Below are 24,818 nucleotides of genomic sequence, written 5' to 3'. Positions count from 1 at the left end.
AAAGTGGGCTTCTTGTCTCTGGGTCAAGAGTTCCCTCCTGTTCCTGGGGGCATCCAAAGGCACAGGTGAGGTCCTGCAAGCAGGCACAACATACACTTGGCAGCTCTTTGGGCCTTCTTCCAGGAGATTATTGAGCAGTTCCCTCTGGGTTCCTCCTCTGGGTGGCACTGAATCAGCAGCTTGGGCTCCAGAATGTCACCACCCTCAATCCCACTGCAGCAGTGACATGGCTCACACAGCCCAGGGAGATCCAGCCCTTTGCAAGGTGTTAAAAATTCAGAGCACAGGAAACAGGAGTGAGGAAAAGAGATCCTTTGTTCAGAACTAGCAACATTTTCACTGTCTTTATGAGGCAGCTGCTTCCTTCAGCCATCCTAAAGGCTAAACATACATAATAAATGTTGCTGGAAGGTGGTGTCACCCTTTTAAGAGTGTGTACACTGATCAACAAAATATATTTGAAGCACAGCTACTCCTTAAAGGATACAAGATTAAAATACCACAGTCCTGCCCTTGGTTCTTCACTGTCATCACCTCCTCAGGCACTTCCCTGGTGTGAAATGCCAGCACTGTGATGCCATGGTGGGTGACACAAAGGCACTGTCCCAGTGTGACACAGACCAGCCCCACGTGCTCACCCCTCCAGCTCTGGTCACAGCTCAGCAAATGTAGTGTAGCACATCGTAGACATCTGAGCACGCTGTTAAATAGACAATTTCTGTAAAAAGTTACAGTTGAGTGTATTTTCACAGGAGTGAAAATCTGTAGTGCTTGTAGGACTTACTTGAATAGACCTACAGTGCTGCAGAGAGACAGCAAGGCTGGGAACACTGTGGGAACTGAAGATGTTCTACAGTGCCTGGAGGCAGAAGAATTTAAAAAAAAGCTTACTTTTTCTGAGAGCAATTTTTTCTACCTTAAAAAAATTGAGCTGTAAAAGGTAGTAAAAAGGAGATCCACTTGGTTCATATTTGTGCCGCTGGACTTTGTAATCTTTCATTAACTGGTTCTCCAAATAAACTTTTTTCTAATTTGTCTAACATGCTTTTTTGAAAGCTTTTCGTACTAGAAACCTGTAAACCAAGAGGTCCTTTCTGAGGTTGATACAGCAGGTACAGAACTGAGGTGCAGAGCCTGCATTGCCCAGAATTTTTCTTTTTTCACTCACTGCTGCTGAAGTGAGAGGTGGATACACAGGCATGTGGGGTAATCCTTGGGGTGTCCTGTGCAGGGCCAGGAGCTGGACTCGATGATCCTTGTGGGTCCTTCCAACTCAGGATACTCTCCAATCCTATGATAGCATTACTTCAGGTTTCAGAGGAGAGATGTTCCCGTTAATCAAATAGCAAAAATCCCTGCGATATATCCCAAATTCTAAGCCAGGACTCTTCAGCAGCTTTGCTAATTCCTGCAACTGGGCAGAGACAGACACAATTCCTGTTGGGAATAGAACAGAACTGTCCTTAAACTTTGCAATCTGAATAAAGTCACAGTCACGGCAAGACGTGAAGGTGTCCCTGCCATGCAGGCGCTGACCACCAGCTGTCCCCATCGCTTCACTGCAGGGAGGCAGCGGAACAGCCTCCCAAAGTGGGGGCTGCCTTCGGGCTCAGGAAAGTGAAACCGAGCTGCTGCGGTTCTGGGAGTCTGTAGGTAAGAATTGGGACGTGCAGCAGAAGGGCTGCACCCAGCACAGCCATGTGGGGACAGGCTGGGACAGAGCAGCACAGAGACACAAGGATACGACCTGAGCACATCCTGCAAAGAGAAGCTCTGCAGACTCATTCGTGTGGCAGAATCATAGAATCATAGAATCAGCGGGGTTGGAAAGGACCTCCGAGATCATCCAGTCCAACCCTTGATCCAACCCCGCCGTGGTTCCCAGCCGATGGCACTGATGCCACATCCAGTCTCAACTTAAACACCTCCAGGGACAGAGAATCCACCCCCTCCCTGGGCAGCCCATTCCAATGGCTGAGCACTCTCTCGGGAAAAAATTTCTTCCCAATATCCAACCTAAACCTCCCCTGGCACAGCTGAAGACCCAGCCCTCTTGTCCTACTGCTGCTTCCTGGGAGAAGAGCCCCACCCCCACCTGGCTGCCCCCTCCTGTCAGGGAGTTGTAGAGAGTGAGGAGGTCTCCCCTGAGCCTCCTCTTCTCCAGGCTGAGCCCCCACAGCTCCCCCAGCCTCTCCTCACAGCACTTGTGCTCCAGTCCCTTCCCCAGCCTCGTTGCTCTTCCCTGGACCTGCTCCAGCCCCTCCATGTCCTTCCTGAGCTGAGGGCCCAGAGCTGGACACAGCACTCCAGGGGTGGCCTCACCAGCGCCCAGTCCAGGGCAAGAATCACTTCCCTGCTCCTGCTGCCACACTCTTCCTGAGCCAGGCCAGGATCCATTGGCACACTCTGGCTCACATTCAGTTTCCTGAATATTCAAAGTGGGCTGGAGCATTACAGAGTTCCTGCCCAGTCTCTGACACAGCCATGACCCACGGGATCTGAGAAAACCTCCCTCAGAGATGTTTTCCCAACCAGTGTCTCTGGTGGAGACCACTTCCCAGCTTCAGAAACTGTTCCAGTCTAGAACTGGAGAAATGCATCTCAGAGAGGCCCCAGGGAGAAGGTGTTGTAGGCTTATCTCAGAACAATAAAGTTCTTTCCTCTCTTGAGAATTCAGGACAATTTCTCATTTCCACTCAACTTTTGACTTCTCAACGTGAGCCCAGAACACAGAATTGTCACTCTATTTGTTAGATCCGCAAGATGTTGGACTTGGTCTCTTCACAAATCAACTTGGAGAAATCTGATTTCATATTGATATTGTTTGGGATTTATTATCATGTAAGAGATGCCATTAAGAAAGAAGAAAAACATTTTACAAGGCAATTAATTCTACCTTAATTGCTTTTCTAGCCTTAATGTTGCTACTTACAAAAGAATGATGAAAGGCTATATATGCTTAATATAATCTAGGTTATGGATTTGGATGCAAAGAGGAGAAGGGTAGGAAAGGTTGAGATTGCTATCCCTCAAAATATAGTTATAGGGAAAACATACTCAGGAAAGAGAGATTCCTGCTTTGTTTCTCCAGGCTCTGTTCTGGAGGGACCTCTCTCCACTGAGCCACTGCCATTCCTGCATGTCAAATGATAATACTCTAAACCAAAATGTTTGCAGAGAGCTTTATTCAGAACAGCAAAATGACATTCAGAAGTGTCAGTGCAGAATTATTGCCAAAATCCTGGCTAGGCTTCGCGAACGAAGATTTAAGGATTACCAAAATAATATAAGAAGTAAAAAGTTTCACCAAGTTGATGCAAGGAAGAGTTCGGAAACCCAAATATTTTGGCAGTTTTCTTTCAAATGGGTTAAAGTCCTGAAACAAAACTCCTCTCACTTTGAAATCTACAATTTAGTGCCAAACTCTGAACTTTGCTGTTTGCAGTACCAATGCCCAGAGAAACACTGGGCACCTGCTGTGCCACAAGCTCCCTCCTGAAGGCCTGTGGGAAGGGAACTGGGCTTTTTCACACATAAATGCACTGTATTGCTGTATTCTAACAGACTTTCAGCTTTATTCACCAAAATAAGTAGCTCCAAGCACTGTACACTTAAATTTCTGTGTACAAACACTTTACAGATGTAATAACGGAGTGGAGAAACTTCAGGGTTTGTGGGGTTTTTGACTGCAGGATGGCAGATTTATACCCGACTTATCTTCCCAACAGGACACCTGTCACTAACACATATTCCTCCTAGAAAGTATGAAAAGCAACCCAAATCCCAATTCCTTTACACTTTGTGTTTGAGCAATTTTGAAAATATTTCATTTTAAAAGCAACTTGTCAGCATGTGATTATTCACACAGCCCCAGCAGGTAAAGAACACTTCGGTCTAACGACTGTGGTTTAACTAATAGGTTAGATTTAAATTGTATAAATTAGAAAAACTTGGACTAAGCAAACCCGAAATACAGCCCTGCTGAAATCAGACCAACTTAGGGTACTGGGGAAGCCAAAGGAAGCAGTTTCCTGCTTAGTGGGCACAGCATGTGGCCAGAGGGGTAAGGTATTGTTACTTTAACGATCAGAGACTGTAAAGTACTTTCTTTAGGCAGCACAGACCGAGGAAAAGAGTCTCTGCCATGTCATTACATACCTGTATCAGCTGAAAGCATCAAAAGGGATTTTTATGTCATTTTTCTAATCCATATGAATAATCACTATTTTACTAATTTCAGCAGCTTCTTCAGCCAAGTTATACCACTATGAAAAACCTGATCCAGACATTTCTCAGGTAACAATGGATAGAGAATGAATCCCTGCCTGGTGTATCCAATGCTCCTGAGCACCGATCCAAAGGATGCAGGGAGACTCAGCCCTTCTGCAGAGCCCTATGCTGTGATGTATCAGGTAGATAAAGCCTGCGGGGAAAGTTTTGTCGAATGAATATAATTGAAACCTTTTCCAAACAGCTGGAGGGCCACAGCTAATGCTGCTGAAAAGGAGCAAAGGCTGCCCCTTCCTCTGGCTGATTTGTTGGTACACCTGCATCAGGAGAGGCACTGAAATGCCTACAAGGACAATTTCCAACAGTTTTGAAGAGGAGGAAAGGAAATGAAATCAAGTTACAACAAAAAGCTGTAAAGCATCTTTCTGTGTAACTATTTCAATGCAGTCTAAACTTGAGCGCTACCAAGCAACCACAGTGCTCTGAGCGATTGGGACAGGGAGGGAAACACTGGCTAAAAACCCGAACATTGAAATCACACTGTGCTGGTAACTGCAGACACTTGTCTAGAGCCAGCTCATTCCTAATTAATAACTGATTTATTTTGCTGCTACAGGAGAATTGGGCAGTTCAGATCCATGACACACTGAGCAGTGACTTCCCTGGATTTGGGGAGGCTGTACCAGCCGCTCTGCTTGGCCATTCCAAGTGACCAGCTGGGACAGAAGTGTGAATTGCAACCCAAAAAGCTCACATATGCAAGCAGAAGAAACCATTTCTGCCAACTTCCCTCCATCTAATGATTTTTAAAATACCTTTCAGCAATTACACCAGCAAAACATCGGCCTCCAAAAACTCCAGATGCAAACAGGCACAAGTTTTAGCAGCGTGCACAGTAGGAAAATCTTAAATACTCAGAGAAGGTGGCTGTGCTTCTGCTCCCAGCTCTGGAATTCTCAGTCAGAAAAGCCTTTTCCCCCACCCATGTTGTGAATTCAGCCCGAGGACACCTTTCTCTCACTGACAACATCGGTGTTGTCAGGTGTGCAAAGTGATTCTCTCCTCCTGAGAACCTCTAAGTTTAAACGGTGTTGAAGTGCAAAAGACTCTCAGAGAAAAAAATACACCTCTGAACAAAGAAAAAACTCATTATACTTTGCACCTGTTTAAGGGAAAAATCCCTTTAACAAGTTGGATCATTAATAAAGGTGCAATTAAGTATCACATCATTAAAGGAACAAGAATGAAAACAGGGTGAAGTCCCATTAAGAGACAATGCTGAGGTATCTATCTCACTTAAAAAAAAGAAATCCACACTTTCTCTCCTTGCTCCTGGTTACAGATGATCTCGTAGGGATTTGTTACTTACATAAGATTGCTCCTGAAAGTTAGAAACTGCTTTTCTGAGCTAAAAAGCTCTAATTTGCTCCCATCTTTCTAGAAAAAGGTGTTCCTTATTGTGAACAAGCACAGCAATGAGAACAGAAAAACCTTCAGGGGAAGATACCACTCATTTCAATATCACAAACAAGACACGAGCATAGGCAAAGTGACAAATTTTGCATTCTCTCAATAACAGATTCTCTTTCTGTTTCCATTGTAAGTTAGAACCGAGGAACTTCAATCACCGTGGCAAGCAGCCAGCTCATGAATAGGCTCGCTAACATCAACAAGACTATTCGTATGAACAAATGCTCAAAATGACTACGAGACTTCTTGTATATCCTTTGTAATGTTAAAATCAGCAGGATTACTGCGGTTTCTAAGTGCTCTCCCACACAGACTAAGAGCTTAAGTCAAGAAGGGTGTTCATATGAGAAACAATGTAAGAGCTGCAGTTAAAGACTGAACTGGTGCTTTGGGTTTAGTTTAAAAAAATAATACAGCACACTCTGACAGAACTACTACTGGACAGGGAGAAACCAGGCTTTAAGTGACTATAAACTGGTGCCTGAAGTTAGATTCTGGCATGCACGGCTCAAGAGAAACGCTGCCTCTACTGTCTCAACAATTATAGGTAGCTATGGACACAGCTCTGCTTGAAGAGCACGAGATTTCAAACTCCTTTCTGCACGTATAGGATGGGGCTGGCAATCCATAGAGAGCTGTGAGAAAGGAAGCACTGGAACTCGCAGCAAGGTGGGGTTGCCTGCATGGGCAGCCCTTCATTTGAATGCAAATGTAATTTTGGGGCAGGCAGTTATCTGTGACATCAGGCAGGGCCTTAGTAAACTGTTACCACCAGCACCTGGTAAAACCATTGTTAATCATGTGTAGTAAAGGGACATCAGGGCTAGCGTGAGTCATTTATAGAGCCAGGCAGGGCTAGAAAAGAGAGAAAGAAAGAGGAGGGGAAGGGAGATCAAACGAGCCCTGCGAGGAGCAGGATGTCCCGGCAGGACAGAGCCGGGCTCTGAGCACCATGTACGTGAGCTACCTTTTGGAGCAGGAGAGCAGCATGTACCCAGGCTCTGCCCGGTGCACCGGCAGCACCCTGCCAGGGCAGGGCTTCGTGTCCGCGCCCCCCTACCCCGAGTACATGGGATACCACCCCGTGCCAGCCCTGGACACCCACGGGCAGCCGCCGGGGCCCTGGGGCTCCCACTATGGCCCGCAGAGGGAGGACTGGAACGCGTACGGGCCGGGCCCCTCCGGCGCGGGCACTGCCCAGCTCAGCGCCTCGTCCCCCGCCCCGGGCTCCTACAGCCCCGCCGAGTACAGCTCCCTGCAGCCCGGGGCCGGGGGGGCTCCTCCCGCAGAGCCCGGCAGTGCCCAGCACTGCTCCCCCAGCAGCCACAGGCACAGCTCCTACGAGTGGATGAGGAAAACCGTGCAAGCCACGTCCACAGGTACGAACGAGGGCACTGGGGGTGATGCTGAGGAGAGGTCTCACTTGCTGGGGGGTTTGCCAGGTTCCCCTTTCAGAGGGAGCCACACAGATGAACAAAGGTCCTTATTGCTCTGAGGGATCCTCGTGCTAAATATTGGGTCGATCACTCAATCACTTGACTGATTCTTACATTTCTTCCTTGACCTCTAACGCTGGGGGAAATGAAAAGCAATGGCCTTTCACTTCTCACTTCAGATGTGTTTAAAAAGTTTGTGATTTCAAATAATTGCTTTCAATAGGAGATTACAGGTGGGAATAGATTCCCCTATAGACGGGAATGAAGCAGCATGTCTGCAGAAATGGATCATGATCGAAGTATTGGACTTCAGCACCACCTACACTTTGCTTACTTCCCTCAAGTTTTGCAGTACTTATGAAAAGTTCAAGTGAAACATGTACAGCAGGGGGGTGGCAATAAGGCTTTGTATTAGAAACAGCCTCTCTAAACCTCAGAGCACTGAAATGAAATCTGCCAGATCAAACAATGAGCCCATGCTTTAGAAATAGGGATGATAAGGAAAAGTTGGCTTCACTTTGGAGTAGCAGCTCTCGGAATGTGCAGGAATACAAAGATCCATGGGAACACAGTCAGTTAATGCAGCCGCAGATCAGTCTCTGATGTGTAACAGTCAATGAGTACAATCCTTCAATCGTATTTAACCAGGAAAAATTAGCTGTGGACATGAGGAAAAGGTCCTGTTTGATTGGGAGGAGGAACAAGAGAACAAAAGGTAAATAATGAGCATCTGTAAAAAAACCCCTGTACCTTGTATTATATGAAAAAATTATGAAACTAGAAAGGGGAGAAGGATAAGAAAAAGAGGGGAAACTGCCTGAAAAGCACAGAGGCACAGTCTGCTGTATGAAAGTATTTGATCCTCCAAGGTGCTGAGCAGCTCTGCCATGCACTGAGATCAGTAAAAATTAAGGATGCTCAGTTCCTCCCCTCCAGAGATACTCCCAGTATTCCAATGTTCCATCCCTGGAAGGTCCCTTCCCTTTCAGCCCTCCCTCCAGCCCCAGCTCTGCTCCACACATGCCTGTAAATAATAGTCTGCAAAGCAAGTACCGAATCAGTCTCTGGTGGAAAAGCCATTACTGAAACCATAAGTTAGAGAAAAGAATGCAAGTGTCTAGAAAAATAGTCTATATTAAAATAATGCCTCTAATTTATATGTATGGACAGATCCATCCTCACTCCTGCCGAACACAACTTCAGTTCACACAGAGTCCACAGAAGTCAGTAGGCCAATCAGAATAGGTTGTTACCTCAGGAGAATAAGAATTTTTTTGGGGAAAAAAAAAAAGCAAGTGATTTTAAATCATATTTTTTCTTCACTAAATACAAGACAAAACAAAAGAGGGACTGTTTTGTAAAAACTTACAGCCTGCTTTTGGGTAGTCCTTCCAAGGGCAATGAAATTGGTCACTAACTGTCTGATTTACAGACAGCAGAACCTTTGCTTCAATAATCTACTGCTCATCTCTTCTTTCCCTACCTGCCCTATGCTCCTGTGGATTCCAGTTGCAGCCTTTGAGAGCAAGACCTGATTTGTTCTGTTTGTGTGTCCCTTTGATAGTGGGGACTTAGTGAGATAGATTGATATTTTATGTGTGTGTTACAGACAATACCCCCTTCCAACTGCCTGCCTGAGTAGCACACTTAGAACTTTTTAACTTTTCAGATTTCAAGTCTGCAAGGGTCAGAGCATTCCCAGGAAGAGCTGGAAGTGTCTCCATCCTGGAAGAGTCTGACATGAGTGTCTTTATGACAGGAGGAATCAGCATCCCAAACGCCCATGAGCCATGTAAGGCCCTCTGAAGCTGGTGGGGGCCTGGCCATTCATTTAATAACTATTAGGTCCTGCTTTAGGGAGAACTCCAGACTGGGAATTCTAATTGCTGTTTCTTTCCCTCTTATATATATTTTTCTCTGCTAGGCCAAGAAGGCTCTGCGCCAATAAATCTCTTTCACTGGAATTGGTTCCTTTTTGTGCTTTCACTCCTTTTCCTCTGTTTAAAAGCAAGGGCACCATTGTTCTTCAGTTTTCAAAAAAATAAAGTAATTTTTAAGTATTTTCCCTTCCAGCAATGTCAGCTGTAGAATGTCACACTGAGTTTGGTTCTGTGCATGCAGGTGTTGCAGGTGACCTCAGGTGTGTGACCAGGCCAACTGCAAGGACCAGTGTTGCTTGCTGGGTCTTCTTGGATGGAATCCATTGCTTTTCCCATCCTTAAAGCTGTATGTGTCCACTGAGCATTATCCTTCAGTCTCTTTGCGAAACTTCAGGAATTTCAGTAGAGCAAGTATAGGCAGGAGTCAAGGAATCACAGCTCTTATTTATTGGCTTTCCTTATTCCCTGTGCAATAGATAGGAACCACTGTTCTTAAAGATGAGAAAACAGGCTCAGTCTTACCTGAGGTGATCAGAACAGAAATTATCTAGACAGGCTAATTTTATTATTTGTTCATTACACTAGTTATCAATATTATTGCACTGTGGAAACAATAACTATTAAGGCAAGTGATTTTTGCAAGATATTCTTGGAAGTGGGCAAGAAGTGTTCCTGTAATCTTATCCCTTTAAGACTGGGAGAGATTCATTCCAAAGGTAACTTACTTTGAGCAGTGTAACTCATGGCAGCTACAGAAACAAGGCCCTGAGTCTGTGACATTTCCAGCTCCAGAGATTCCATGGTCAGCTTCTCTTCCTGGTGCTTTGTGGCCTCGTGTCCATAGAGATGACAAACAAAACACTTCATTCCAATTTCCACCAATGCCTCATGTCCTACAGGCCCTTTGATACCCTGGTATCTACACAGCTAACCTGCAACAAAGGGAGAAATGATTTCAAGTCTTACTCAGTAACTTTAAAAACAACATCCAATGTAAATTGAAGACACCATGTCTTCAGCTGGTGTTAAGGGAAGCTTATGAGGCTTTGCTACATGAAACCTCTGGAAGATCTCAGTATTTAATGTGAGACCATCACCCTGTTTAGTGTTACTGAAATGCATTTCCTGCAGAAAAGACCTACTGAGGCTTTCACGCATCATTCTCTCTCTGGTTGAAGGATGCCTGAGTGCCTGTCCCTGCAGCTTTGGAGCTGGAAGGACTGGGACTTGCTCCTAAATTCAGTGCACACAGGGTTCAACGTCCTATCACTGCACTGGGAGGGTGTCCAGGACACAGGAGAGAGCAAACGTGTACTCAGGACTCCTGAAGGAGGAAACACTGACTAATGAGTATTTTCAACCAAGAACACTGATAGAAAAGACCCTTCTCTAACCCTTACACTGCTCCTGCTCACTGACCTCAACTCCTACTTGGAGAGGGCAGCACAGCCAAGGAGCAACTGTAACCGAGAACAGAACAAGGGCACAGCTACAAATCTGAGGTGGCAATTCCACACACACACACACACGACATAATTACAGCAAATTCTTTGGCAGAAGGTAGATTAGAACCACCTCAGAACAAGTTACAAATCTTCTCCTGTTGATTCCAATATTTTTACGGAGGTGTGTCGTGGCTCCCACAGGAGCAGAGTTGGCTTTCTGGCTGTGTGAGCTCACAACACACACCTGCGGTCAAAGTGTGCCCAAAACACCGAGTGTGAGCAGGGCACCCAGGCGGTGCCAGCCAAGGAGAGTTTGCTCTGAAGCTGAAAGTACATCTTAAGATCTGCACTAATGTTACCACAAAACAGGCAGGGGACAAGTTTTGAAGCAGGTGAATAATTATGAGCAGAGCCTTCTCCTGTAGATGACAGCTCTCCTCCTATCATTCTTCTTCAATAAAAGTTTACTGTGAAGACATAAGGGCAATTCTGCTGCTGCTGCTGCTGCTGAGGGTGCTGAGAGCATCAGGACCAAATGCACTGTAAATGTGCATTTAGTCTCTGAAGGAAGAAGTTATATCCCCTCAAATCTAAGGAAAGGGAGCAAACCTCTTTAGAAGGCATTCCTGCAAAATGAACTCCATGATCCTTTTGGGTCCCTTCCAACTTAGCAGATTGTGTGATCCTGTGAAAATGCTGAGGCCTAAAGAACACAGAACACTTGGAAAGAAAATTCAGTTACTCACTTGCCTTTTAGTCTGTAGAGTCACTGTCAGTGGATTTCCCCTGATTTGACCCTCAGAAATGCACCTCCATTTTCCGCAGGTCATGTCCGTCTGCAAAGAGGATCCACACAGGGCAGCCTGTCCCGTCACTGCTTAAAGGGGATAAAAACAGCTCTGCTTTGGACTCACTTCTGTAGGGTGAAGAGTATTAGAAAAGTTCACACTAGCAAGGGCAAGGACAGAATTTGGCCAATGAGCAGAACATGTTCAAAATTGAAAACAGAAGGGGAACTCCAAGTCTGTTGAAAAGTTCCAATCCTATGATCATGCTCTGTTCTTTTCAGCATGAATAACCTGAACATGTATGACAAGAACTGTCTTCAAAATTTACTTTAAATTATTTTTGCTTCACAACTTCAACTGAGGCAGGGAAATTACACTGGGGAGAATCTGCCCTTTACTTTTCCTACACTTTTAAAGTACATAAAGAGTTAGAGATAGTCCTAAACAAATCTCTGGGGCCTGATCTCTGACAGTCCATATCTTTATAAGCTCAAAAATTAACATTAGTTTCTTAACACTAAGCTAACAGAGAGGTGCAGGTTTGAACTGAGCCCATCCTCAGGCCAGAAAGCTGTTCCCCATTTCCAGCTGGTTTAAGGTAACTCCAGCCACCAAGTACAGACATTCCTTCCCCTGAAACAAAACCCTGGAAGCCGAGCTGTAATCCCACAGCAATCCCACACTATTCTGTACTGTGACATCCTCAGGCAGCTCCTGGACTTTATGAACAATGGTTTCAGTAGATGAAGAATATTCCTGAAAAGTTAAGAGAGGAGGCTCTGAAAGAAGAGCCAGGGCTGGTTCTAATGCTAATTTATTTTGCTTTGTAAACTAGTTGTGAGGTCCGATGGTGGGTTTTTTTTCCTTTCCTGGCCTACATTGTCTGAGGTTTTGAGGCCTATCTGTCATATTGAGGCAGCAGACCCTTTTAACACTTCACTTCGCTTTGATATGCAGCCTTGTCTCTTCCTTCTCCCTCCTTTCTTCAGGAGTTATATTGCCGGAAAGGGTGATGATTTTCACAGCAAATAAAGAGGCCTTCTCCCAGCTTTATTGTCTTCAGAAGAAATGCTCTGTGAATTTTATGACCAATGGGAAAGCTGTTCCCTTCCCCCAACTCAAAACTTGGCCGGTTACAAAAATTGCCATGGTGGGTGTGATAGGACAGGATTGTTAAACTGTATCTTACTAAAAGCTTTCTGAGTCTGAAATTTTTTGCTGGTCCAAAGGCAATTCTCAGTAGTCAGAGGTTTTGGACAAAACTCTCTCCTTAACCAGCTCATTAAAGCCAGGAAATCCACTTCCCCAGGACAAAGGCAGGCAGATTGCAAAGGTAGTTGCTTCAAAGCTCTTTTGTTTCATTTCTCTTCCACCCAACCACTATTAACCTCTGCAACCAACTTGCAATTCGCCAGGATAATTGTCCATGGCAGAACGTGTTTCCAATGGAACTGACACCATGTTGCTGATTATGATTTTAACCTGGCACCAACAAAAGATTCATTAGGATCCTACAAATCTAAATGTTTGCAGCTTCACCCACCCAAGTGAGTAAAATATGCAGGATTTGACTAAAGAATGGGATCAATACAGTTACTTTTATCATTGCATCATTAAACTCTGCCATTACCTCCTAAAGAAGTCTGAGAAGTGAAGAACATCCTTCCGCTGTCTCTGGGGTGAATCCGTTAGTTCTCCCTCAAGTTTTACTCAGTTTATACTTCTCCTTGAAATAAAAGGCATCATTAAATAAATCCAGTAGAAGGGCTGCAGGCTTTGGCTCAGAAGGCAGTGGAGTGGATCCATTCCATCCAACAGACGGAATGGAGAGGCTAAAGTCTCAAACTGTTCAGGGATAGGTTCTGATGCTGCTGTTTGCTAACTTTGGCAAATAAAAGTGTACTTTGCCTTCAAAAGGAAAGGCCATGTGCAGACTGATTCCAGATCAGCATCCAACAAAGGCATCAGGGAGACTCTCTCTGCCCTCAGTGGGAATAAAGGCCCAAAAGACTAAAACAGGGCTCTACCAGAACTTCTCAGTGTCTTCTCAGGAGACCCCGGCAGACCTCAGCTCCCACTGCCTGTTGTCTCTCACAGAGGGCATTACTCTGAACAAACAAACAAACAAAAAAAAATCAAATTAATAAAGATAAGATTTATGTGACAAATCAGAGCATTTTTCTCAGAGCATTTCTCAGAATTTCCTTCCTTTTGCTTTTCTACTTTTTATTTTCCTAACTTACTTTAAAGAAAGAAATTAGATGTCAAAGCTCCCAAACTTCCTCCAAAAAGAAACCAGATATTATCATTTCTGCTATAAAAAAAAACCTCTGGGAGCTACTAATACAAAAATAAAAGATTTTACAGGAGAAAGTTCTGTTTTCCTTGTACATTTAATTTCTTCTCCAGTTTAAAAACAAATAAAACAACCTCACGACCCCCTCCTAGTCAGATAATAAGGGTTTAAGCACTTAAAACCGGAAGCAGGAAGGTTTATCTTGACGTTTACCACCTTGTTTTGGCAATAGAAGAACATTTGATATTTGTCTGTGGCTTCTGAATGAGAATAGAGGTCAAGATAAGATCGCCTTGTTGCTCTTTTGTGTACTCCGTGTTAACGACACAAAGGACACTAAGGAAACATGTTAAACATTTTGTCCCATAGAATGACCCCAAATTCTCATTTGGAGAGGGGAAAAAATCCCCGAACCAAACCAGCAGCTAGAGAGATCAAAAGTTTAAAAATATTAAGTGAGGCATTAAAGCACCACAGGTGACCATATGTTAAACAAACAATTTACACTCGGAGTGAACGAAAACAAATGTCCTGGGATTTATGTGGACTGAACTGAGTAACTGCTGCTCCTTAGAGACTCTAAAATTCTTACCCTAATGTTGTAAAATTAACAGCACTTTTCAGTTGATTATCGGTGTAAAGGGAATTGGGCTAATCCTGCTTTCACTGCAGCTTTGCACTGACAGAAATGCTGCTGAAATGAGAATGTCCCTTGTGTCATCCCCAGCCCAGCAGAATCTTCCCAGGGGAGGCAACAGATTGACTCCAAGTGGTTTGGCTGCACGGATTTAGCAGAGCCCCCAGCGTTAGGAACAAACACCCTCTTTCCCCCACTGAAATATTCCAAGTACTGAGGCTGATGGCCCTCAGCAGAGTTGGGCAGTGCCCAGAGCGTTGTAAAGGCACTATTAATGAATGCTGCTCTCCCAGGGCGGAGCGTGGGAGCTGAAATCGGATGTTCTACAAGCCTGGGGAGAGTCCTGGGAAAACCCTGTCCTTAGGGGAACCAGAACCATCCCCAACCAAAGTGGAACAGTGTTTATTTACAGCATGGCACTGCCCAGGGCTTCCTGTGCTCAACAACTCTGCATCTGGGATCTCTCCAAACAGTACAAAGAGGAGCAGAGCATGAAGACCCTTCCAAGGCACGCAGTAGGCTGGGGAGCCAAAAATCCCTACAAGTAGGAAAGTACTGTCAAACGCTATAAGAGACAGAAATGATGTGGCTTTCAACCATGACCACACAGAGAGCATAGCAAGTGGAAGACAATGCTAATTTTAAACATGTTCAGCCCTTAAAACTGATGAGACACCACGTCTCCCTCCACAGATGGGGAAAAACGTTAACCCAAATCAGGAATTAGGGGATAAAGCACTCCAAGACTCTGCTGTAGTTTTGTACCCTGAATTCTGAACTTTGGGTGCCACTTAAACTTCAAACGCAAGGGGGATGGGAAGGAGGGGCTAGGGAAGAAGGAGGCCTTTAGCACCACTGATAGATGACCCTCCAGTTCCTCTCTCCTGCCAGGGAAGCTGGGTGCTCTGGGCCATGTGCCTTTGGGATCTACTCAGAGACTGACACTTTACCAACTCAGTGCCTCAGAATTTATTTCACTCCATTCAAAATTAACTTCTCTTAGAGCAATTAATAGGAGTTTGTGGAATCTCTTTACGAGGAGTTAGTTATCCACATAATCTCTTCAGAAGTAGTTCTGTAAGCAAACAGGAGCTGCTGTGTGAAGCCACCCCAGGTCTGCAGCAACAGCAGGCAGGTACAGGCAGAAGGCACAGGACACCTCCAGTTCTGTGCATCATCTGAGAGAACCTGGACCTACTACAGTGACCACTGGGGACACAATTCACAACCCACAGCACCACAGGGGCACACATGGCAAAAGTGGAAGTGCATTCCCTGTCCCAGACAATGGACAGCCTAAATCCGTCCATGTAGAGGAATGCCCATATAGAGACAGACAAGCAAGCACCAAACACTGGTCAAGCTGTGGTTAGCAGAGATGGTAACACTGGTCCCAACACAACATGATCCAATCTGTCAAATATGTGGATGACCTCATGCCAGGGCTCAGGCCTTGGTTTTGAGCAGGTGCTGATCTCCAAACCACGGACTGCCTGATGTGAGCGTTAACCACAGGGGAAAGGGGGGGTGAGAAAGGAAGCACCAGCAGCCTCTCCCATTCTCAGTTCTCTTCCACTGCAGCCACACATCCTGTCCTCCGAAATTCCCCTCTATGGAATCCATAAACTTGCAGGGCCTTGCATCTGTGTTCCCTGCTGTCATTTCCATTGCCTTTTAATGGCCTGGCCACTGCTGAGCCCCGGCTGCTCCACTCAGCTGCACCCAGGGCTGAGCAGAGGCAGCAGTGCTGCCTGCAAAAGAGCAGATGCTGCACTTCTCTGCCCATTGTGAAGGATTATTGCTTTCCTTTTCTCTTTTTTATTAACTGTCATCTAAAAGATCTATGTTACTGTGCTATTATCAGGTTGTGGACAGACGGTGCCAGACCCTAAGGGAAAACACAGCCTCCAAACTGCAGGAACAATCACAGTGTTGTAGGAATTTTTCTAGCAACAACAAGTGAGGGACTTTGGAAGCTCTCAGTACTTTCTGTGCAGTAAAATGTCCTTCCCAGTCACTGCAGCAGGTAGCAGTCTTTGGGCTCCAGGACAGAAAAACAAGGGTGGTTCACCCCCCGGGCAGGAAGCTCGGATGAGAGCTGGGAACAGAACCCAGCTTTCCTGGTTCCTTCTTCTTAGCCAGAACACCTTCCCTTTTCCAAGTGATAACACAGGGGTGATAAAGAGCATGAGAAGCAGTTTATCATCCATTTACTAAGGAGGAAACCTAATATCTGATGGTATGAACCTCTTGTGTTGAAAATCAAGATCAAGTCAAGGGATTCACGCTGGGTAAGTGCCTAGAAATCAGGCCTAAAACACCCACCAACATTTGCAAATGTAAAGCCAGATATTTTGTGTAACTTAAGTTAAAATATTTTAGCTTGAAACAATGTGTTCTTCTTTCAAAACAGGTAAAACAAGAACAAGAGAGAAGTACCGAGTGGTTTACACAGATCATCAGAGATTAGAGCTAGAGAAGGAGTTTCATTACAACAGATACATCACAATCAGGAGGAAATCTGAACTGGCTGCAAACCTAAGGCTTTCTGAGAGACAGGTAGAGTATGGATCCCATGGATCCCCCACCCAGGATTCCCTTTGAATTTATCTCTGCTGCAGAGGAGAGTACTGGTGAGGAACACACAACTGCCAGTGCCTCCTATAACCAAACAGGGGACTGGGTTCCCTCTGCAGCAAATGCAACCACCACCTGCACACACAGTCCTGCTCTGAGGAACAGGAGCTAAGGAATACCAACAAATCCTGTCTGGATTTCCCTCTGGGCAGTGGGAACAGGGAGAAATTTCTGCTGAGAATTCTAAAGCAGAAGTCCTGGTTCTGCTGACGCCAGTGGGAATTCCATAACCAGGTCAGTCTGAGTGGAGAATGGGAGTGATGAGCTCAGGTATGTTCAGGACACTTGAAGGTGTTTGTGTTTTCAGCTGCCTATCACCTTTTGTTAAATAATTCCTACATACTTGCTACTCCTTTCTCCTGCCCCTATTTCCTACCACCCCCTCCAAATCCCACTTCTGTTCCCAGAAGATAACTTAAAGCACAATCCTGTGACTCACCATTGTTTTATGGGCTCTGCTGAGCAGGGATAGTCTAAAATTCACCCACCTGTAGCACTGTCCATCCAACTCGAACCTGTCTCACCCAGTACATCCTGGAAGAGCTCACAGAAATGGAGAAGGAAATATTTCTCAATCTGCTGTTGAATGCAAGTATTTAATTATTGAAAATTGTGATTATTTCAACTGGGTGTAAAAAATACACTGTGTGTCTTTTTGCTGGCTGTCAAAACATTAATAACTTGACTTCATTATGCTGACTTCGAAAGTTATGGCCTTGCTTCTGTAAACAGCCAATCACATTTACTTGAAACTTCCTAGTGGTAATTCCTGATAAACCCTTTTGTTGGTATATTTGAAGAGGTGTAACAAAACCATGTGATATGTTTCTTTGTCATGTATTGGAGTGTTTCCTCAAATGTTTCCAAATATGGCAACAGTTTTTGCCATATTTGCTCTTCTTCATCAGCAATATGTCACAAAATTAATTCCAGTGCATAAAACCTGCATCTCTGGTAAGATTAAAAAAAAAAGCATGTGATAGATTCTCCCCACTACCCTTCAGTGCAAATTAAACAACCCCATGGGATGAACATGACTGAACACTGTCCCATCCCAACCTCCACTTAAAACCTGAAAGGATTTTCTGGAAAAGCTTTTTTCCTACCTATGCCAAAATCCCATCCAGGACACTGGAAGGAATAACTCAACACAGAAGGACAAAGAACAATCATTTAAACAAGGAAGGAAAGATGCAATATCCAATTAAGAAAAAAAAAAAAGGCAAAATTGTTAATATAGGAAGGATACAGAAATAAAGGAGATGATGAGGACAAGAAAGAAGAGAGAAAATCAGACTTCAGAGGAAGAGATATATGGAAAAAAAAGAATACTGAAAGGAAGCAGGTGAAGAACAAGTCAGACTGATGCAACTGGACATGCTGGTTTTTAGTCTGACATTACAGATCTGAACTTACTTGTACTTATTTGGTATGACCCTCTGGTGTCCACTAAAATTCTCTCTGGATCTGCTGCAGATTTGTTTCCCTAGTTTAACAACAAACCAGAACAAACCCCTAAATTCACAGGCAGATAAGAACATTGAAGCCAGAGGGGAATTCATAAATGCTGAGAGCACTTGAGACGGGTTTGGTGGAACAGTTTGGCACTGAAGTGATATTCCAGAACTAAGACAACAAAATGAATTGTCAAACATCTCAGATGACAGCCTAGGACTTAAGAGACCTAGTTCAAATTTACACAAGCTTTGCATGTAATTGAATTCTTCAACTGTAAAACCATAATAATGCCTCAAGGCACCAAGGCTGTCATAGAGACTCCTTAAGAGGTTTTGTGGACTTCACCAGTGGTTTTGTTTTAAAACACAACCTGGCAGCCACAGATGTTATCACCTCTTACAGTTTTACCTCTTTTCTGATCATCATTCTCTTTCCCTTTCTAGATTCTAGTGAAGATCTAAACAGATCAGTATTTCTCAGCAAACCTTTGATTTTTATTTAGGTTATAGTAAACCCAAAGAAAAAGAAAAATGAGAAAAGTGTTTCCTTTGCCATCTAAACACCAGCAAGAAAACACAACATACCTGAATGAGGGAGCTTATTACACTGACTAGACATGATACAGAGCCACTTCCAAGGATAAACAGCTGGCTTTTACTGCTTCAAATCCAATGCTGGGGATTCACATTCACCCTTTCAAACCTCAGCAAGTACTGATGTGTTTTTAGTTGGCTCATCAACTTCATCTCATTCCTCACTTGTTACACACCAGCCAAAATCCATGTACTCTTCAATGGGTCCTTCCTTTCTTCCCAGGGATAACTGTGTCCCTAGGATGTGGTGAAAAGCAGTAGCACATTCTGGCTCCATCTGTGAATGCAATAAAAGGCATTCAGCTATTAAGGCACTGCTTATACAACACTTTGAATTACCATGGAGTCCCAGGGGTAGTGCACTGGTGAAACTCTGCTCAGAAGTGCATTTGCACTGGCTCACACACTGGAGATCACCAATTCCTGTGCAGCATCCAAACAGGAAAGCTTTTGTGCCTCAGTTTATAGACCAGGAACAGATTTTGACTTGCCCTGACTAGGACATATAGTTTTCAATGCAATGATACTCTTGGATCCTTTTGGCCATCACTGTGACCCACAAGATTCTGTTCTGTTAGATTTTGGTTAAAAAAATAAAATCAAATGAATCAAAGGTCATTCCTTAAAGAAATACCTCTAAACTAACACTGAAAAACACTTTTTATCAAGCTATTACTAAATATTTCATTACCAGCCAGGAAAGATTACCAATATGAAAAACAAGCACACAGCTCTGTTGTCTCACTTTGCCACTGCCTTTCTCACTGGTGCTCATGGCACTGATGTTCCTTGTGATTCCCTGAGTAAATGCACTTTATCAGCAACTGAAAACAGCTTTCCTCTGCCCCTTTACAGGTGAAAATCTGGTTCCAGAACCGCAGAGCCAAGGAAAGAAAGCTAATGAAGAAGAAAATGACTCACTTTGAGGGCAGCAGCCTGGGGTCCCTGCAGAGTGACTCTGGCTCTGTGAGCCCCATGCCCGTCCCTGACCCACAGACTCACTCCGAGATGCCCAGTTCCCTGTTCCCAGCGCCCCCCCCGCCCCCCCCGCTCCCCATGGGGGGGTTGCAGCACCCTGGGGGGCTGCAGCAGGTCGTGGCCTCGCAGTGAGGCTCCTGCCAGCAGGAACACCCGGAGCACTGCCGCGGGGACGACACAGGCCTCAAGGACCGTAACTGGAGAGCCGGGTCTGCAGGACAGCACAGCTTCCCAAGGGCGGTGCAACTGTGCCAGGAGCCTCTGGAAGAGGATGTGTTGCCACAAGGCAAGGAGTCCTTCGGCCAGGGAGGCACCAGGAGAGCTGGGAGCAGACACAGCCCCTTGGGACAGTGCAGTGCAGTGCAGACTGACACAGCACAAACCTGCCCCAGGAACCCCCGAGGCTGGGGCAGCTGCGCCCCAGGGACTGCCCCTGGCCCCCGGGAGGGGAACATTCCTGCTGCTCTGAGCCCCACACAGGCTCCGAGTGCTGAGCTCCCTGCATGGACTTCACACACGGATCTCGACAAATGAAAACCTGGCTCACGTGTTTCAACCCACTTGATAGAAAGCCTGGATCCTGGTGGTTGCACTCACTCCATGTTAAGGGCAAAGGTCAGGGATGAGCTTTTTGGAATGTTTTGGTTTTGACAGGTACGATTTCCAATGCTCCACACACTGGTACAAACACACACTCTTCCATCTCGCTGGCAGTGTTTTGAAAGCGTTCCGGAATTGTGAATCTTGCCCCAAATTCATTTTTGGTCAAAGAAAATTCATATCAGACTCATTTTGGATCCTAAAAGAAAGAGCAAAGGGGGGCAGTAATCCTTAAAAAAAGTGTAGGTATTTTGAAAAGTGACTGCATTTCATGAGACAACAGAGCCCATGGATAGAGATGCAATAATTGCATTCAACCAATTTTAAATTTGTTCCAGTTTTATGAGCTATTGTGGCACTAAAAAAATCTGAGAAGCCAAATTATTGGAAGAAAAAACAAACAAAATATTTTACTTAAATGTAAGCTCTCAGCATTTTTTAAGAGGGTCTCAATTTCTGAAGTGCTGATCTTTCCCATACTGAGCAGAATTTGGTAGGTAATCAGTACTTAAGAATAATCCAGATACTTCCTAACATGACTGCCAATTGCATGTCCATAACTTCTGTCTGCAAAAGGAAAATTTGGGAATTTATACCTTCATTGTCAAAAACAGTTTAGAAATTTAGGATGCCTTTCTTCACTAATTTCCATCAAGGTGTCCTCTGAAATATCTCTGTCACTGTTGCAAACAAGACTTAGGAGCATTAAGTCATTTAGGCACTACATTCTTGTTCTCTTTTTTCCTTAATTATAACAAATAGTACTATTAGAGCATCAAAATGTTGGTAATGTGAAATTACTTTGTATATAAGGAACATTAAAATAAATTACTTTTTTCATAACTATTTTCCAGTGTGGTATCAGCTACTGTAGCAAGTGAACATGAAGTTTTTCATGATTAATCTGTTACTGACTTGGAATACCAAATTTAAAAGGAGGGTGATGGTAAAAAAGCTTCCAAAAATTAGAGGAGCATGGTAAAACCGGGATGGTTCAGGGAGCTGGCAGTTTTCACCAGTTCTTAATTTTATTTATCGTTTTCTGATAAGGACAGTGCTAAATAAAAGTAGAATTCAACTTCAGCTGGAGCCATGGGGGCCATGGTAACATTCCCACTCATTCCTGTCACAATGGTGGGAGCAGTCTGGAGCTTTGCACAGGAAACAGGGCAGAGCAGGAAACTGCAATTCAAAGTTCAGCAACAGAAAGACTCCACTGGTTTCCACATGGTCTGAAAAGAGGAATACGGCAAACAGCACCTGGGAACAAAAGCCATTTGCCATCTGTATCCAAAGCCAACCACTGCTCTCCCCAGAGAGGTCTCCATCGGATGTACCCAAAAGAGGAATCCACTGGAAATACAGAGAACAGCCAGTCTGTCTGCAGAGGGAAATGCCAGAGGTGTTACCTTTGCTTCACACTCACACACAGATTTAACTTAACAGACTGCAAAAGGTTCCACAAGAGAACCAACCTCACACTGGCCAATTAACCAGAATTATGCTGACTGACTAGAGAAAAAACAGCTGAGATTTCCAGATTTAGACTTTCAAAAGGTAAGAATGCAGAGGGAAACTTGGTCTTTTGTACTGATACACAATAATTTAGGCCCTAGTTCTAGCAGAACTTCTAAAAGCAGCCTGGCCCCAAGGTTCTGCAGAATTAAGTGCAGAGCTCCCTATTTTAATCACATTTCCATGACACAGCTTAATTTTACAATAATATTTCTAAAAGGAAAAAGGAAAAAGAAAAAAGGGTACTTCAAGGAAAAACTTTAAGAAATACGTCTGAAAACAACTTCTTTCTCTTTAAAATTATTTGAACATCATTCAAAGAGAGGGGGATCTGGCAAAACAACCTGGTTTATCTTGTTTACATGTAGAAGAGTTATTGAGGAAGATAAGTGAGCACTTTGAAGATCTGCCTCATTTCTGCTCCAGTTTGCTGAAAGCATGCTTGCTATAGGTTGCTATGTGTTCCCAATCAGAAGTTGTTAAGTACACAAAATAAGGCTGGATTTTATTTGCAGAAGCACATGTTCAAAGGTTACAATTTATTGCTCCAAAAGCAGTATCTATAAACCAGGGCAATACCTTAGAGATTATTAACTTTCTAGTTATGCCAGTGGCTGTTTTAAATAGTTGGATTTTTTTGTGTAAAACTTACCAGCAATCCATCTAACTAAGTATTTCCAATGTGCTTTAATCCTTTAAACGCAGCCCACCAAAACCCAAAGAAAGCCATTTTTCTCTCTGAAGCTTTTGCAGTGCTGTTGCTTAGATGATGTACTGTGTATAATTAAAAACAAGAGAGACATAAAACTGGAGACAAATTAACTGAAATGATTTTGGTGCAGCACTGTAAGTCATAGAATACTGGGACCAATCCTCAGGATAATACTTTGGGTGTATCATAAAACTTAACACTTGTATCACATCTAAAAACTAGGGACACCAAAGCAGAGTGTTGTGAAGATGGATTGGTTGTTAGCAAAGTGCCTTGAAGAAGAAAAGCATACCTTAGACTACATCACAGGAATATCTAAGCCCTTAATCCTAATTGTGATTAAAAGAACGATCAAGGAATATCCAATTTTCCGAGGAATTTGCTGACCTTTACACCCCATTTCCCAGCGACAATTGGGATCCATATGGTATAAAAACATCACAAGCAGCAGAGCAAACAGCACCTTCTACAAAACCTTCATGCGAGGAAGCAGGATACACAATTCAAAATGCTATTTCTAACCCCAAACCCTTCAGTGATTGTGTAGGGGTTATGCAGTCATTGAGGGACAGATGAGAGAGCTGTGCCACCTGCTACCCGAGAAGCAGATTCCAAAATATATTAATTTGGGATGTTACCATGGAAATTAAGAAGCAGACTCCAACTTTAGCACCCTTACTGGGTTTGCTGGTGCCCTCCAGGCTTACTGCCAGCCAAGCCTTTCCAGCCAGCACGTGTGCTGGGGTGACATATCCCTGCCAATGATTCACACAGGCCCATTGCAGGTGGCACTGGATGTTACTGCCTGGACACATTATTGTGCAGAACTCACTGCATGAAGGAATAGGCATGGGGTTTATGATTAATGTTTGCCAGCTGTTTTCATACTCAAAGAGCACAGTCCTTTTACATTTTCTAAAAAAAACTGAGATGTATCCCAGTAAATGGAGAGGGTTAATTAGGATACACTCTGGATGCTCTTGGTTCCTAAGCCACAATAGACACAGGCACTGTAAGGCAGGACAGACCTCCCATAGCCAACAATCTCTCTTGTCTGGGAGTGAGAAGAGTTCAATCTGTGGGACAGAAGTGCCAGTCTGGCAGGGCCATAAACCAGATTATGGCAGGCAGGGCACAGGGGAGGCACCGACATCTATGGAACCTCAGGCAAGAGACGCCCCCAAAGGGCTCCTAGAGGCTCACAGGGAGCATCCAGATGTCCCCTGGGGTTCACATGGAACTCCTGCCACAGCTGTGGAGCTGTATGACATACTCTGATTTCTGTCAGAACCTGCTCTGGCTTCAGCCCATTCCTCCCTGGCAAATGCAACACTGATGCAGATCATACATGAAGTGCATTGACACTACTTTTAATAAAACACATTTTAACACTTTAGAAATTAAAGATAAGTCATTGTTAGCAGCAGTTAGAAAATCAATAGTGAGGTACATAGAAGGGCAAATACACTCAGCTTTCAACCAGTCACTCTCCATCATTTTTCAAGAGGATTTGTTAAGAGCCAAAATTTTAGAGCATGAAATTAAAATTTAAATCACTGAGGAAAGTTTCACAGACATCTGGCATCTTTATTTCTTCTGTTTCTATCTTATGAAAAACAAATACACTTGAGGGATCAGAGACACACACAGGGCAGAACTGAAATTAGTGATATGTCCCTTTTCACTTTTCCCCAGAGGAGTTCAGTTCAGCAAGTGAAAACAGCGCAGCTTTGCTCACTCAGCTCTCTGGGCTGTGCCACATCTGCCAGATGTGGTTTGGCACATGCTTGCCTTTCAAACCCTTAAAATGAGACCTAAACTGTGGTGTTGGATATTAAACCAGCCCAATTAAAAAGGCAAATAAAAAAATTCAGAAGCTTTATATTTGTAGAACCTTCAGTAAAAGCAAAAGCAGTCTCTTTAACTGTTCTAAATTTTAAAACCATCTGCCTTCCTTCATCATTTGCCACGTATTTTCCCAACAGAACTGCCCTCCACTGACAGCAAACTACGCAGTGACTGACCTTTCCTCAAGATTCACACAGTTGAATAGTAATTTTAGGAGGAATAAGAGTGCATGCAAAGCCCAGCCTGAATACAGGGTCAATAACACATCCAAAACGCTGCACTGAACTCTCAGCAA

General features: G+C 44.1%; 1 protein-coding gene across 1 annotated transcript; it reads left to right on the top strand.

The window, feature by feature from the left end:
* Positions 1 to 6,636: 6,636 nt before the first annotated feature.
* LOC108497047 (homeobox protein CDX-4-like) lies at positions 6,637 to 19,980 on the top strand. Its single transcript, XM_017814376.1, has 3 exons — positions 6,637 to 7,079; positions 16,596 to 16,741; positions 19,726 to 19,980. Exons 1-3 carry the CDS (start codon positions 6,653 to 6,655, stop codon positions 19,978 to 19,980), a joined length of 828 nt encoding a protein of 275 aa, XP_017669865.1. The 5' UTR covers positions 6,637 to 6,652.
* Positions 19,981 to 24,818: the final 4,838 nt, after the last annotated feature.

Source organism: Lepidothrix coronata, unplaced genomic scaffold (genome assembly GCF_001604755.1).
Source record: "Lepidothrix coronata isolate B3197 unplaced genomic scaffold, Lepidothrix_coronata-1.0 Scaffold2, whole genome shotgun sequence".
In the NCBI taxonomy this organism is placed as follows: Eukaryota; Metazoa; Chordata; class Aves; order Passeriformes; family Pipridae; genus Lepidothrix; species Lepidothrix coronata.
Note: the sequence above shows the minus strand (reverse complement) of the source record. Positions and strands in the feature narration are given on the sequence as shown.